This window comes from Mustela putorius, unplaced genomic scaffold (genome assembly GCF_011764305.1).
Source record: "Mustela putorius furo isolate JIRA1106 unplaced genomic scaffold, ASM1176430v1.1 tig00003853_pilon_pilon_pilon, whole genome shotgun sequence".
NCBI classification, from domain to species: domain Eukaryota; kingdom Metazoa; phylum Chordata; class Mammalia; order Carnivora; family Mustelidae; genus Mustela; species Mustela putorius.
The window spans coordinates 47,728,126-47,740,640 of record NW_025422005.1 but is presented as its reverse complement, the minus strand read 5'-3'; the positions used below and the strand labels follow the sequence as shown (position 1 = coordinate 47,740,640).

General features: G+C 40.4%; 1 protein-coding gene across 19 annotated transcripts in view; it reads right to left on the bottom strand.

The window, feature by feature from the left end:
* FGGY (FGGY carbohydrate kinase domain containing) overlaps window positions 1–12,515 on the bottom strand; it is a 697,591-nt gene that overhangs the window by 327,693 nt on the left and 357,383 nt on the right. For all 19 annotated transcript variants that reach the window (XR_006601768.1, XM_045064615.1, XM_045064604.1 and 16 more), the window contains one exon: window positions 12,204–12,292. Coding sequence is in view for 18 of the 19 variants with exons in the window: in XM_045064615.1 (XP_044920550.1) it covers window positions 12,204–12,292 (89 nt within the window). In the remaining variant the exon portion in view is untranslated. The remainder of the gene's footprint in view (window positions 1–12,203; window positions 12,293–12,515) is intronic.

The window sequence follows — 12,515 nt, the reverse complement described above, 5'->3', positions numbered from 1 at the left end:
TACATTTAAAATAGCTTTTGTGAACGACAGACACAGTGGCCATTTTTGTGTATGTGTGCCAGCAGCAATGAATTGATTGTAATACGAACAATGTGCACTTCTTTCCACTTCTGCCAGAAGAGATGACATTGAGTCGCAGGCTGGGGAGGGGGGAGGGGGCGGAACTAAAGAAACCAAGCCTTAAGGTTTATTACACAAAATTCTGATAAAAAGCACTTCGAAGCCTCTTTCCCATCATCAAAAAACCACACTGGGCAAGATCAGAGCTTAACAGCCAACAAAAAAACACATTCAATCCCTGAGATCACTTTCCTGAAATAGAAAACTACATATGTTTCTCAAATTTCACATCAAGCCACTGCAGAGGCCAGACTGCAGGGCTGAATTGGGCCAAAGTGAGTGAGTGAGAGAGGGAGAGAGAGAGGAGCGGAGAGGAAAGGGGGATGGGGTAGGAGAAGGAGTAAACAGAAGAAAATGAGCCCATTCTTCCACATCACCACATTTCTCTAGCACAATCTAAACTTACAGACACCCCCAGTTTCACAGAACTTGTAGTCAGGGTTGCTTATCGGGCAGCCTTTACTTTGTCAAATTAAGACACATTGCCTTGGATTAGCAAGACTCCTTAAATTCAAAATGACTTCATGGTTGGCTCAGAGTTCGGTGTCTCTGGGGCCAGCCGCCAGGAACATATCCACTGTGGAGCCTCCCTCCCCTCTCCATACTGACCTGCCTGACTTTTCCATGGAGACAGCAGAGCAAAATCCCAAGCAGACAGGCTGTCAGTGTTAATTAAAAGTCCAAACACCTCTTTAGAAACTATCTCCAGCTCAATATTTATACAGAATATAAGAGTCCTAACAGGCAGGGCTGGAGAGAGGAGCGGGAGGTTGAGGCGGAAATAGGTTTGAATGGCATTTGGAACCCATTAATTTTTAAAAGACAGGCTGCCACCCTATATAGACCCGGAGAAGTTCAAAATGTAACGAAACCAGGAAGATGAATGAGCCGAAGATTGTTTAGAAAGCCTGGGGAGAGCGCTCAGCTTTTGAAAAGAATAATATCAGGGCAATAATGGGAGCTGATACTTTTTATTGGTGAATGCGGTTTTTGGCACATTTTAATGACACAGGTTGACAATTTTTTGTATTTAACAAAAGGCAAAGCAATCTTCTAAGTGGCTTGGGAACAAAGGACTCCCTGACTGCAATTTCTTAATAACCTTTAAGAATTCTCTTCAAAGGCCCTTGACAATAATTTAGAGAGAGGAAGAAAGGGAAATGAAGAAAACAAGAAAAAAAATAAGGTATATATAAAAGAGAAACTAAATAGAAGTGAAGACGAAAAAAAGAAGAATAGGATACAGCATTCTGACACCAAATCCTAGCCCAAGGCTTGAACTGCAGAGTTTAACAATAACTTTTTACAAAGGAATGACTTTCAAGAAAGAATCCAAAGACAGACTTTGGTCCATACCAATACATCTCACAGACTGAGAACTTCAGTCCTGGGAAGGCTGAATGGATCAGCTACTCCAGCCACCGAGTTGTACAGACAAAGAAACCGACCGAGGACCATGGGGCCCAGGGTGACCTGGCTGTGCCAGACACCAGTCTTCCCAGTTTTGAACCATGCCACCTTGTGCATCTCGTGATATAGGTCCTGGGCACCAGCAAGCCTTTCCAGTAGCATGGGCCCCTAGGACTGAATGTTATACCTTTCATCAGCGACTGAAACTGGACCCCCAGAATCACAGAGGTACAACATATCCCAAAGGCCCAATAGCAAAGATCACAAGAGAATTATCCAAGAGAGGCAGTCACCCTGGACCAGAAAAAAATGTCAGACGCCACAAGGACCATGATGCCCTATCCGTCTGAGGGATGCCTTCTCAGGGCACAGAAGCGACCCTGCAGCGATTCATGATATGGGGATGGCCCTTTAAAATCTAGCCACTACTCCATCTCTGGGTTCAGTCACGTCACCTGGAAAATGAGATGTCTGTTTAACGCTTTCGGTTTTAAACCATTTCCAGCAGAGAATTCACCATCATACTATTTGTAAATGTGGAACCATATTCAGAGGTGTTTCTACTTTACCATACTGAAAGAGCACATGGTGTTATATTCTAAAAGTGAGGCAAGGTCTTAACGAGCAAAGTATTAGGTAAAGGAAACGCTATAGTGCTGCTCGGTTGGAAAATCACAGTCACATCGGCTATCATCTTTCAGGCATAGAAAATTTATGTCTAGATGTATGCAGCAGAGAGCTGAAAAAAAAGTGCACAGACGCTGAGCAAATTCAGACTAGTGGTTCTTAACAAAGGGTGCACAACACAAACACCTGAGGTCATACATTTTTATCTCCTCTGTTCCAAAGGACAAAGGTGGGGATTCTTAACCCTTTTTGTCCAGATTTATTTCACTGATGAAAAGTGAAGGAAGAAACTCATCCTTCCGCAGCAGGTAAAGAGGGACAGTCAATGATCCCACAGTCAAGCATCAGTGTAGGGCAGGAGAAGTTCCAGTCCTGGAGGATTTGTGCCCAGACTCTGGTGTTTCTGTTAGGGATGGATGAGAAGCCCTCTCCTTTCCACTGATAGACCTGGAACATTCCATCCTCTTCTGCCTATCTGGACTTTCAGCCTCTGGATATTGACTTTTCTGTGGTCTCTTGACATCTACCCTGGGACTGGGAGGGATTAAATGACTTGCCCAAAGACCACTTGCCCAAACCCACCCAGCTGATAAATGACAGAGCGAAGTTTTGAGCTCCAATCTTCACATACATTGGAATAGTTTAAACAAATGTGTACCTACCTGCTGCTAGATTAGAGGGAGGGTACTTCTTGGGTACTCTATTAATATATATGCAAAGAATAAGTGAAGAATGAATGAATGAATGACAAATTGTGAGCTACTGTTACTTCAAAGCATATACCACTTTCCCCATGATTTCCACCATCCTCAACCTCCTGCTGATTGCTATCACTGATGAACTGCACATTGGTATCTGCGATACAGGTCAACATAATTTCCTAAGAAATGACAATTCTGCAATTATCTTTTTACCTACCCCATGCTAATTCTCCTTTTTAGCTTTAGTAGTAAATGAAATCCAATTTCATTCAGGTATCAATGCCTCTAGCTAAAAGTCTACTTCATCTGGGCTCCAATCAAACTTGGCATAACCATAAACCTAAGAGCTGGCCAAGGACAGACAAACAGAACAAGTATTATGTAGATCTTCTATGAATGTTTTTTAAAAAAGGCTGACTCAGGTCTGTGGGACATCCTTTCTACGCAACCCTGCCTTCCTTCTCCCTGCTACAAAGAATGGAGACTGGACAACAGAGACTCCAGCACCCAACCTGGACCATGGGGTGACCTTGAGAATGGAAGTCAGGGCTAAGGATGGTGAAGCAAAAATATCAAAAGAGCAACGGTCCTTGATGACTTCATGGGGCTGACACAGGAGCTCAATACTCCATATGTCTCATTTATTTACAGAAGAGAATGAACACTTAAATGTTTAAGCAACTGTTTTTTTTTTTAATTTTCTATTACGTCTGTTATTTCTCAGTGAAGACATAAAAATCATATTTCTTCTTTAGAGAGTGAAAGCACTCCTGCTTCCCAAGAATAAAGGCAAAGGAAAGCTAATATTTACAGGCCATTTCTCAGCACTATGAGATACACTAAAAAATAAGATGATGTGAGAAGATGGCTGAATCATTCTTCCTAGAACCCAGAAGCACTGTTTTATACCGTTGTTCTGGAAATCATCTTCAGTACAGTCATAAAATAATGCAAGTCAAAGAGCCTCAGCATTCGTCATGTCAAGAACAACTGTGATCCCCCCCCCACCAGAACTATTTAATTTTATAGCACTCCTCGAGTATCCTTATCCAGTTTCAACTAAGGTCTAGCCAAAAAAATGTTATCTCTAGGATGATTTAAATTCCATCAATTTTACTTTCATTCAGATTTCTAACATTAAAAAAATCAAGCCTTAAGTCATAATGAGAATTTACAGTTACAAGGATGTCCATGATAAAAAAAAAAAAAAAAAAAAGAAAGAAAGAAAGAAAGAAATACAAAAGGAAATAAAGTATTAGTGAAGAGACAGAAAAACTGGCATCCCCAAACACTGCTGGTGGAAATGTAAAATGGTGTAGCCACTACCAAAAAAGCTGGTAATTCCTCAAAACGCTAAATGCAGATTAACCGTATGACCCAACCATTTTACTCCTAGGTATATACCCACTAGAAATGAAAGCTGACTCAAATGGATACTTAGAGTCAATCCTTACTACATTATTCACAATAGCCAAAAGGAAGAAAGAACCCAATCATCCATCATGGGTTCATCAACAAATGATGGAAAAGCAAAATGTAGTATAAGAATACAATGCAGTATCCTTCAGCCACCAAAAGGAAATTCTGGCACAGGCTACAACATGGATGAATCTGGAAAGTGTAATGCTAAGTAAAATAAGCCAGACAAAGAAACCAAATATTGTATGATCCTACTTCTATGAAGTATCTAGAGTAAGCAAATTCATGGAGACAGAAAGCAGATTAGAGGTTACCAGGGCTGGGGGAAGAGAGGAATGGGGAGCTACTGCTTAAAGGCTACAGGTTTTTGTTTGGGGAGAAGAGTAAATTTTGAAAACAAACAGTGGTAATGGTTGTCCAACACCACGAATGTAATTATCGCCACTGAACTATATACTTCAATTATGGTTGAAATGGTGACTTTTATGCTATACTTATTTTTACAATTTATAAAACTTAATAATGTAATCTATCAAAAGCAATGAACTATAGATTTTAAATGGGTGACTTACATAGGCTGTGAATTATACCTCGACAAAACTTTTTTTTTTAATCAGTCTTATCTTATCTTATATACCACTATAAAAGGTAATCAAGAAGTAAAGTACTAAGTAAGGGGCATGGATCTCAGGCATGTCACCAAAGGCAGATACTGGAGTGGAAATGTCTCCTTTCTTCTGCCATGCCGCTGTCTCAGCCCTCAGGATGAGACTGCCACCCAGCCTGCTCTCTTCACGCAGAGTAGCACCAGAGGAATCACAGAGGACTTCCCACCCCATGCCCTTAATTTTCCCCAAGAGGGTAAGGGCTCATCTGATGGCTGAGAGACTGGGATATATTAAGCCACATTTTAAGGGTTACTCTGTGAAAGACAGGTGACAAGCCATGCCTTGAACAACATCAAACACAATCCTTCCAGGGAGCCTGGTGGCTCAGTCAGTTAAATATCTGCCTTCAACTCAGGTCATGAACCAACGTCTGGCTCCCTACTCAGCAGAGGAGTCTGCTTTGCCTTCTTGCTCTGCCCCTCCTTCTGCTTGTGCTCACTGTGTCAAAGAAAGAAACAAAGATCTTCAAAAAAAAAGGAAGAAAAGTGCACTCTTTCCTTTCTGTGTCCAATTACAACCAGCACGCTTTGGCTTCAGGTAAGCACACCTGAGCAGGGTCTACGGTCATGCTGCTGACTCAGTTCCTTAACTAGAGAGCTGGTTGACATAACTGGTCTTCCTTCCCCCATATACATTCAGTTCAGTTCAGCTCACTTCTGAGCTGCATTCACGATCCAATATACCAGAAGCTCTACACATTAGAGGCTAGACTGTCATTTTCTGAAATAACAAGGTAGTTTCCATACTTCATTTAGCTAATATGCTTTTTTATGTTGTCTCTATCAGTCAGAAGCCAAGTGGCAATCAAGAGTGAGTGACACTTCGAACCCTTAACAACAGGAATATCTGTTAGGAATTCAAATAAAGAACATCAGTGTTAATTGTTCTTAGTGCAGTGATAACACTGTGGTTACACAGGAGAAGGTTAGTTCTCTTGGGTGTTCACACTGCAGAATTTAGGAGGACGTAGGTGACTCAGCTCATTTACAGATGGTTTAGCAAAACCATTTGTAAGACAGCACTTGAGACACAAATGGAACAAAATGTGGAGGAAGGTAGGTAAAGATAGGGCGTTCAATATGCCATTCTCTCTACACTTTCCTGTAGGTTTTAATTTTTCTTGAAAATAACACCTGGGGAAAATACCAAAACAAAAATTCAGTGCATCTGATAGATAATACAGAGTTCTCACCAAAACCCAATATAAATATTAGTAATGGACATTTATAATACTAATGGACACAATAACTGACAATGACATAAACTAATAAAACCAGTGATTGCTAAACATTTGAAAAATAAACTGCATTTAATAGTTAAAAATGGAAATTAAAATAATATACCATTTTGGGGATGCCTGAGTGGTTGAGTCAGATAAACTTCTGCCTTTGGCTGGAGTCATGATCCTATGGCTCTGGGATCAAGTCCTGTGTTGGGCTCCTTGCTCAGCGGGGAGTCTGCTTGGCTCTCTCTCCCTCTGCCCTGGCCACTGCTCATGCACGCGCTCTCTCTCTCTCTCTCTCTCTCTCCCTCACTTTCTCTCACTTGTGCATGCTTTCTCTCTCAAATAAAATCTTAAAAAATAAATAAAATAAAATAAGCTACCATTTTAATCCTAAAAACTTGGCGAAATTGACAAAGACATTATGCTAACATAGCGTAGAATATTACACAGATATCAAAATTATTTTAAGTATTGTACTGGTATCAAAAACATGTTTTCAGATAATATTTAATGATATGGAAAATAGAATACTACATGAAGTAAAAAACAAATTACACAAAGTAGATTTATAATTTTTTAAAGAACAAAAACACAGTAGAATAAAAGTCTAAATATGACACTATTTTTGAGATCCTGGAGATTATGCCTGGAAAATAATTACAGGTCTGGATCAATAACCTGACCAGAATCTTCTCCTGATAGACTGGCAAATAACCATAAAAAAAATAACAGTACAAAAATATCTACTATAAACTCAAAACATAAGAAAAGAATGCAAATCAGGAAAATACTTGCTATTTTAAAAGGGATTTGTTTCTTAAAACCATAAAATTCATCTCTTTAAAGTAGAAGACAGAAAACTGACAATTTAAACAACTATACACCGTAATGGAGAGGAAAGGGAAGGAAAATAAATAAACATATAAAGAAATCTAAGGGGGAAATCAACCTGCGATATTAAATCAGCCCTCTTTTCTCATGTGCCATAGAAAAATCTCAGAAATTTTAACATGTAACTTCTTTTTTATTTAAATTCAATTTAATTAACATACAATGTATTATTAGTTTCAGAGGTAGAATTTAGTGATTCAACACTTGCATATAACACCAAGTGCTCATTACTTCAAGTGTCTAACATGTACGTTCTAAAGAAAACTTATCAATGTGTCCTTTATGCTTAAAGAGCCTGGCCATCAACTTCTTTAAGTCCAAAGAAATAAAAATAAGTGAATTGGAAACAGACAAATCTCCCATATAGAATAATTCAAAATACTATATGTAGATATTCCACTCTCAAGGAAGTGAAGCATAACTCCCTGCTCCTGGAAATGTGGGTTGTGCATGCTGACTTCCTTCCAAAAAGCACCATCTAGAAGGAGGAGAGGAGTAACTTATGGATGGAAAAATCTAACAAACAATACCTTAGCCAAGTGATCAAAGTCAACATCAACATGATGTCATACTGACAGCATGTACCCTTGATATGATATGATGAGAACAGTACTGTGGTCTACCAAAAACATACTATCCAAGCCTCATCATGAGGAAAACATCAGACAAATTCCATTAGAGGGACATACTACAATACACATGACTAGTCCTCTTTGAAACTGTCAAGGTCATCAGGAACTGTCACAGCCAAGAAAAGCCTAAGGAGATATCACTAAACCATATACATTTATGGTATCCTGGATAGGATCCTGGCCATTAGGTAAAATATAAATAAAGTATGGAATTTAATTAATGATAATGTCTCAATATTGGTCCATCAGTTGTAACAGAGGTACCATACTAATGTAAGATACTAATAATACGGGAAACTGGGTGTCAAATATTTAGAAATTCTCCTATACTGTCTTCACAACTTTTCTACAAATCTAAAACTGTTTTAAAATAAAAAGTATACTGGGAATTATAATTAAATTTAATAGGTCACATTTTTAAATAATTTAAAGACTACTGCCAACCAGGAGAAATTTCTCTTAGCCTCCAGTGTTAGAAACTGAGTTCTACTTCTGAGAGGCAGTGAGGTTCTTATCTGTTTACTCAGTTAATCTTGATAATGCTCTAATCTTTGCTTTGGCCACTAGGAAGCTTGGATACAAATCTATTAGTAATTATGAAGAATCTTAGAGCTTTTACAAAGTTCATACCTTCACCTCAGTTGCTCTAGTAATATTTTCACTCCTTTGTGATTTTTCATACATATTTTATCACTTTTAATCTTATCCTATTATCAGTCTTCTTAAATCTCTTTAGAGGGAGGATTTATATATATATATGAGACTATGTTTTTGTCTGATGATATAAAACTGCATTGTTGAAATTGCTGACTTCCCATTTGTCACGTCACTAAAATTCTGGGTAGTGACCCACTCAAGGGTTAGAACTGCTTCAGCTGCTGAAGCATCCAGCTTCAGCTTCTGAACTGCAAAATGGTGGCAACACCACCTGCTTTAACCAATGGTCATGAGGGCTAATGGGGTTCACATCTGCTAATATGCCTAGCACAGATAGAGAGAAGGAGCCTGAAAATGATAACGATCACATTATTATTAGTAACAAAAATAGAAATCATTATTTTCATTCTTAAAATGTAAAGAATGGAGCTGAATTATAAATTAATCATAGGCCAGGTGGTGACTTGCTCGGTGACCCAGACACACAAGGGAAACTACCAAATTTAGGGGAATGAGAACAATAACTAAAGGTGGGTGGACAATATGGGGAGGGTAAAGCCAAACGGGAAGAGGAGGAGGAGGAGGAAGACTTCTTACACAATGTCATTGCCAAAAACAAGTCTGAAAGCTTTAAGACAAGGTGAAATCTGATCACTCTTTAGCCTTGACTCCACTAGAATAATAAAAAGCGAAAAAGAAAGAAAGAAAAAAAAAAAAACACCCTCTAGTTTTACTGGCACTCATTTCCCCAAAGCCTCCCAAACACAACAATCTCAGTAAGAGCCAAATAAACACCAAATCTGAACCTCTCCTTAGCCCAGACGATGCCAAGTTTATGTTTCACTGCCCCAAGTTTTTTGGTATTAGCACATTCAAACTCACACTTATTCTAGAAAAGGAGACAGACAATGGGGATTTTTCATTAAAAGAACCATGCACTGTTGCCGCACTGGGTGCACAGCACCTCTAACTCCCTCAGTGATCCTAAGAGAACACATCCAGATGAGAACCTGAGGCTTAGCGGTGGAACTAGTTCACTCCAGGTTCTTATAGACAGTACATGTCGGAGAATACTGAGCCCAGGTGAGTCTGACTACCAGGATTTCCCTCTTTCCACTATGCAAGAAACGTAATGCAAATATCCCCTGCCAAAACCCATAGAGAAGGGGAACTAAATAAAATAGCTAATTCCTTCAAAAAATTTCTCAGCAGTGTGTTGGAAGTTCCTCTGTTACCTTATCAGCTCACACAGTAACACCCCAGACTGGGTGCTGTCATTGTCCTAATTCTACATGTGAGAAAGCACAGAGGGCTTACTTGTTTCATCCTCACTGTGCAAGTTGAAACAGAGAAGGGATAAGGAATGGAGAGAGTAAGGAATCAATAGGAGAGAAAGACAGGGGTAAGAGCCAGGGGTTCCAGGGGGAGGGCAGCCACCTCGCAAGAGAAACTCTGCACCTGGTCCCCAAGGCCACCAGTCTCTGCTCGAGGAGAGAGACGCTGGAGAAAAGGCCTCTGAAGGTGCTCATGACTCCGGGGCAATGGGCAGATGAACGTGGGACTGCAGATTCGTACTAATGAAAACAGAACGAGTCACGAGTGTCATAGCCAGTAAGAAAAAAAAAATGGCAAGGAAGACTGGACAGCCAATATATCATTTCTGAAAAGTAAACCTTCTGTTTCCTGAGGGTTTCGGATTGTTGTGGGTGGGGATGGGAGCCCCCAAGCACATTCTGATGGGCCAGAAAGAAGCTCGTTTTTAAATTTAAAGTTTTTAAATACTTCCAACCCCTCACCGGTGAGAAGTACCTTAGAGTCGTACATCACTTCCCTGTATATTCTGTTAAGCAATGTTGTCCAAAACTACCTGATCATATATAGTCTTCTGGAGTACTTGTTTAACCTATACATTCCCGGGTACCCCAAGGAGATTCTGTTCAGTAGGCTCAAAATTGGAGGCCCTGAGGATCTGTGCTTTGAATAAACAAGTCAACTGATTCCTATCTTCAGGCTAGTTTGGAAAAACTGCTTTAACAGGACTCTCCCAACAAGCATTCAAGGTAGATATCATGATCCCCATTTTAAAGATAGGTTCAAAGAAGGAGAGGGCATGCCCAGGGTCACACAACTCACATCCGGCAGAATGGAGAACTACAAATCACACTGTGACTTCACAGTCCGCATGCATGCCACCACACTGAAGTCTGAGCCAGAGCTAGCTTCGAAAGCCCACTCCTTGCTATCATAATACGGTATCTGACACCAGGAAATGCGAGTAGAGTACTACACAGCACCAGCAAGAAGAAATCAACTCCCTGGGTTGAGTAACACTCAAGAAAAAAGGGAAGGAAAGGAGGGTCGTCCTACTCCATCTGCAGTTCTTTTTTTCTTTTAGATTTTATTTATTTACTTGAGAGAGAGCACAGAGGAAGAGAGAGAAGCAGACCCCCAATGAGCAGGGAGCCCAACACAGGGCTCAGTCCCAAGATCTTGGGATCATGACCTGAGTTGAAGGCAGACACTTAACTGACTGAGCCACCCAGATGCCCCTACAGTTCTATTTTGCCCTCAAATTTTGTGGGCCAATGGGGTACTGCCAACACCCACACTATTAGCAATGCCTTGATTGATAGGTCCATTTGGCTAAAGTGATGGAAATATTTCTTCCACTATTGCACAAAGGTAGAAAAAAAAGGTCCCTCTAGAAATAACGTTAGACAATGTCACACCACAAGAAGAATGCCCTAGATGAGATCTTCACCCACACCCTGACATCCCCATTGGTGACAGCAGTACAACAGTGACTAACTGTACCATCTGTGGTAAAGCTCAGACACACACACCCCCACCAGAGCCTGCTCCCACTGGCGGGCTAAGTAGCTGGGGTGTGCAGAGGTCATGTTTATGCATGGGTCCCCACTACCCTGAGACGGGCGGCTAATGATATTTTCCCAGGCGGCAGGGGAGGATAATCACATGAAGAATGGCGTGCTTGTGAAACATGTCCTCTACTATCTCCTTTCTGGAAGCCTCTCAGGCTGAACTCTTATCAACTCTTATCAAGAAAAGGTCCAAATATGTATTTATACAGGCTTACCTGTCCTCTGAGAAATGATCCTCTTCTTCACAGATCTGTTCAATACAGATTATCTAAATCATTTTCAAGATGAGAAAACCCCTCCCCGTCCTGCTGTCTCTCATGGGTATCCCCTGAAACCTGTTGTCAGGATGACAACAGACTTGCAGACTTTGAGATTTCATGTTCAACCTGTCTCTACACACACACACAGCCACTCTGTTAATTATAGCAGCTGCTACTTCACACCAAGTATATCTTAAATTGTCTCTGCCATGTAGCACATACGCATTTATAACATTCACAATTTATGGAAAAATATTGTGACTTCAACATATAGACCTCTACACTCTGCAATGATTCAGGTACATTAACATAAAAAGCAACACACTCATCCAGTTAAAATCAGCTTCCTCGGAAAACAGATCTCTTCCCTTCATTTTAGGGCCCCCCCCAAACTCTTTTATTCATCATGTAAAAAGTGCCTTTGGGAAAATGGTCACATTTCATGATGGACTGTTCACGTCTCCTTCAAATGTGTCCAATTTTAATGAATGGTCTTCACCTTGGACACCAACATTCCAGGCATCGTAGGAACAATGGTGTTTGGGCATGTGCAGTGGAGGTGAAAGATGGATTCAAGATGTTTCAAGTATGCAAAATCGCATGCAGATGTACAAACAGTACGTCCAGTCAAAGCGAGTTAAGAAAGCAATATATATACAGACACCCGAGAATGGATGAACGCAAATAAAATCCAACTTGTAATTAACATACCGTGCTGTGACACCTGTTGCCTTCCACGATAAGAAGTCTGGGAGATCAAAGAAATGTCCCGCCTTATCCCAGCACGTCTCTCTCAAGTTCTGCCAAATTAAATATATATTAGAATCAATTATGGGCCTTTTTCCCCTATCCCTCCCCTCTTTCAATAATGTTTCAAATTTTTCAAAACAAAAGCACAGCCAACAATGTCCCATAAAACATCTGTTCAGGGGCTGGGGGCCGGGGGCAGGGCAGGGATGGTATGTATAGTACCTATACAGGAAAGAAAAACTGGCAATTATTGATCCTTCTAAAAATGACCAT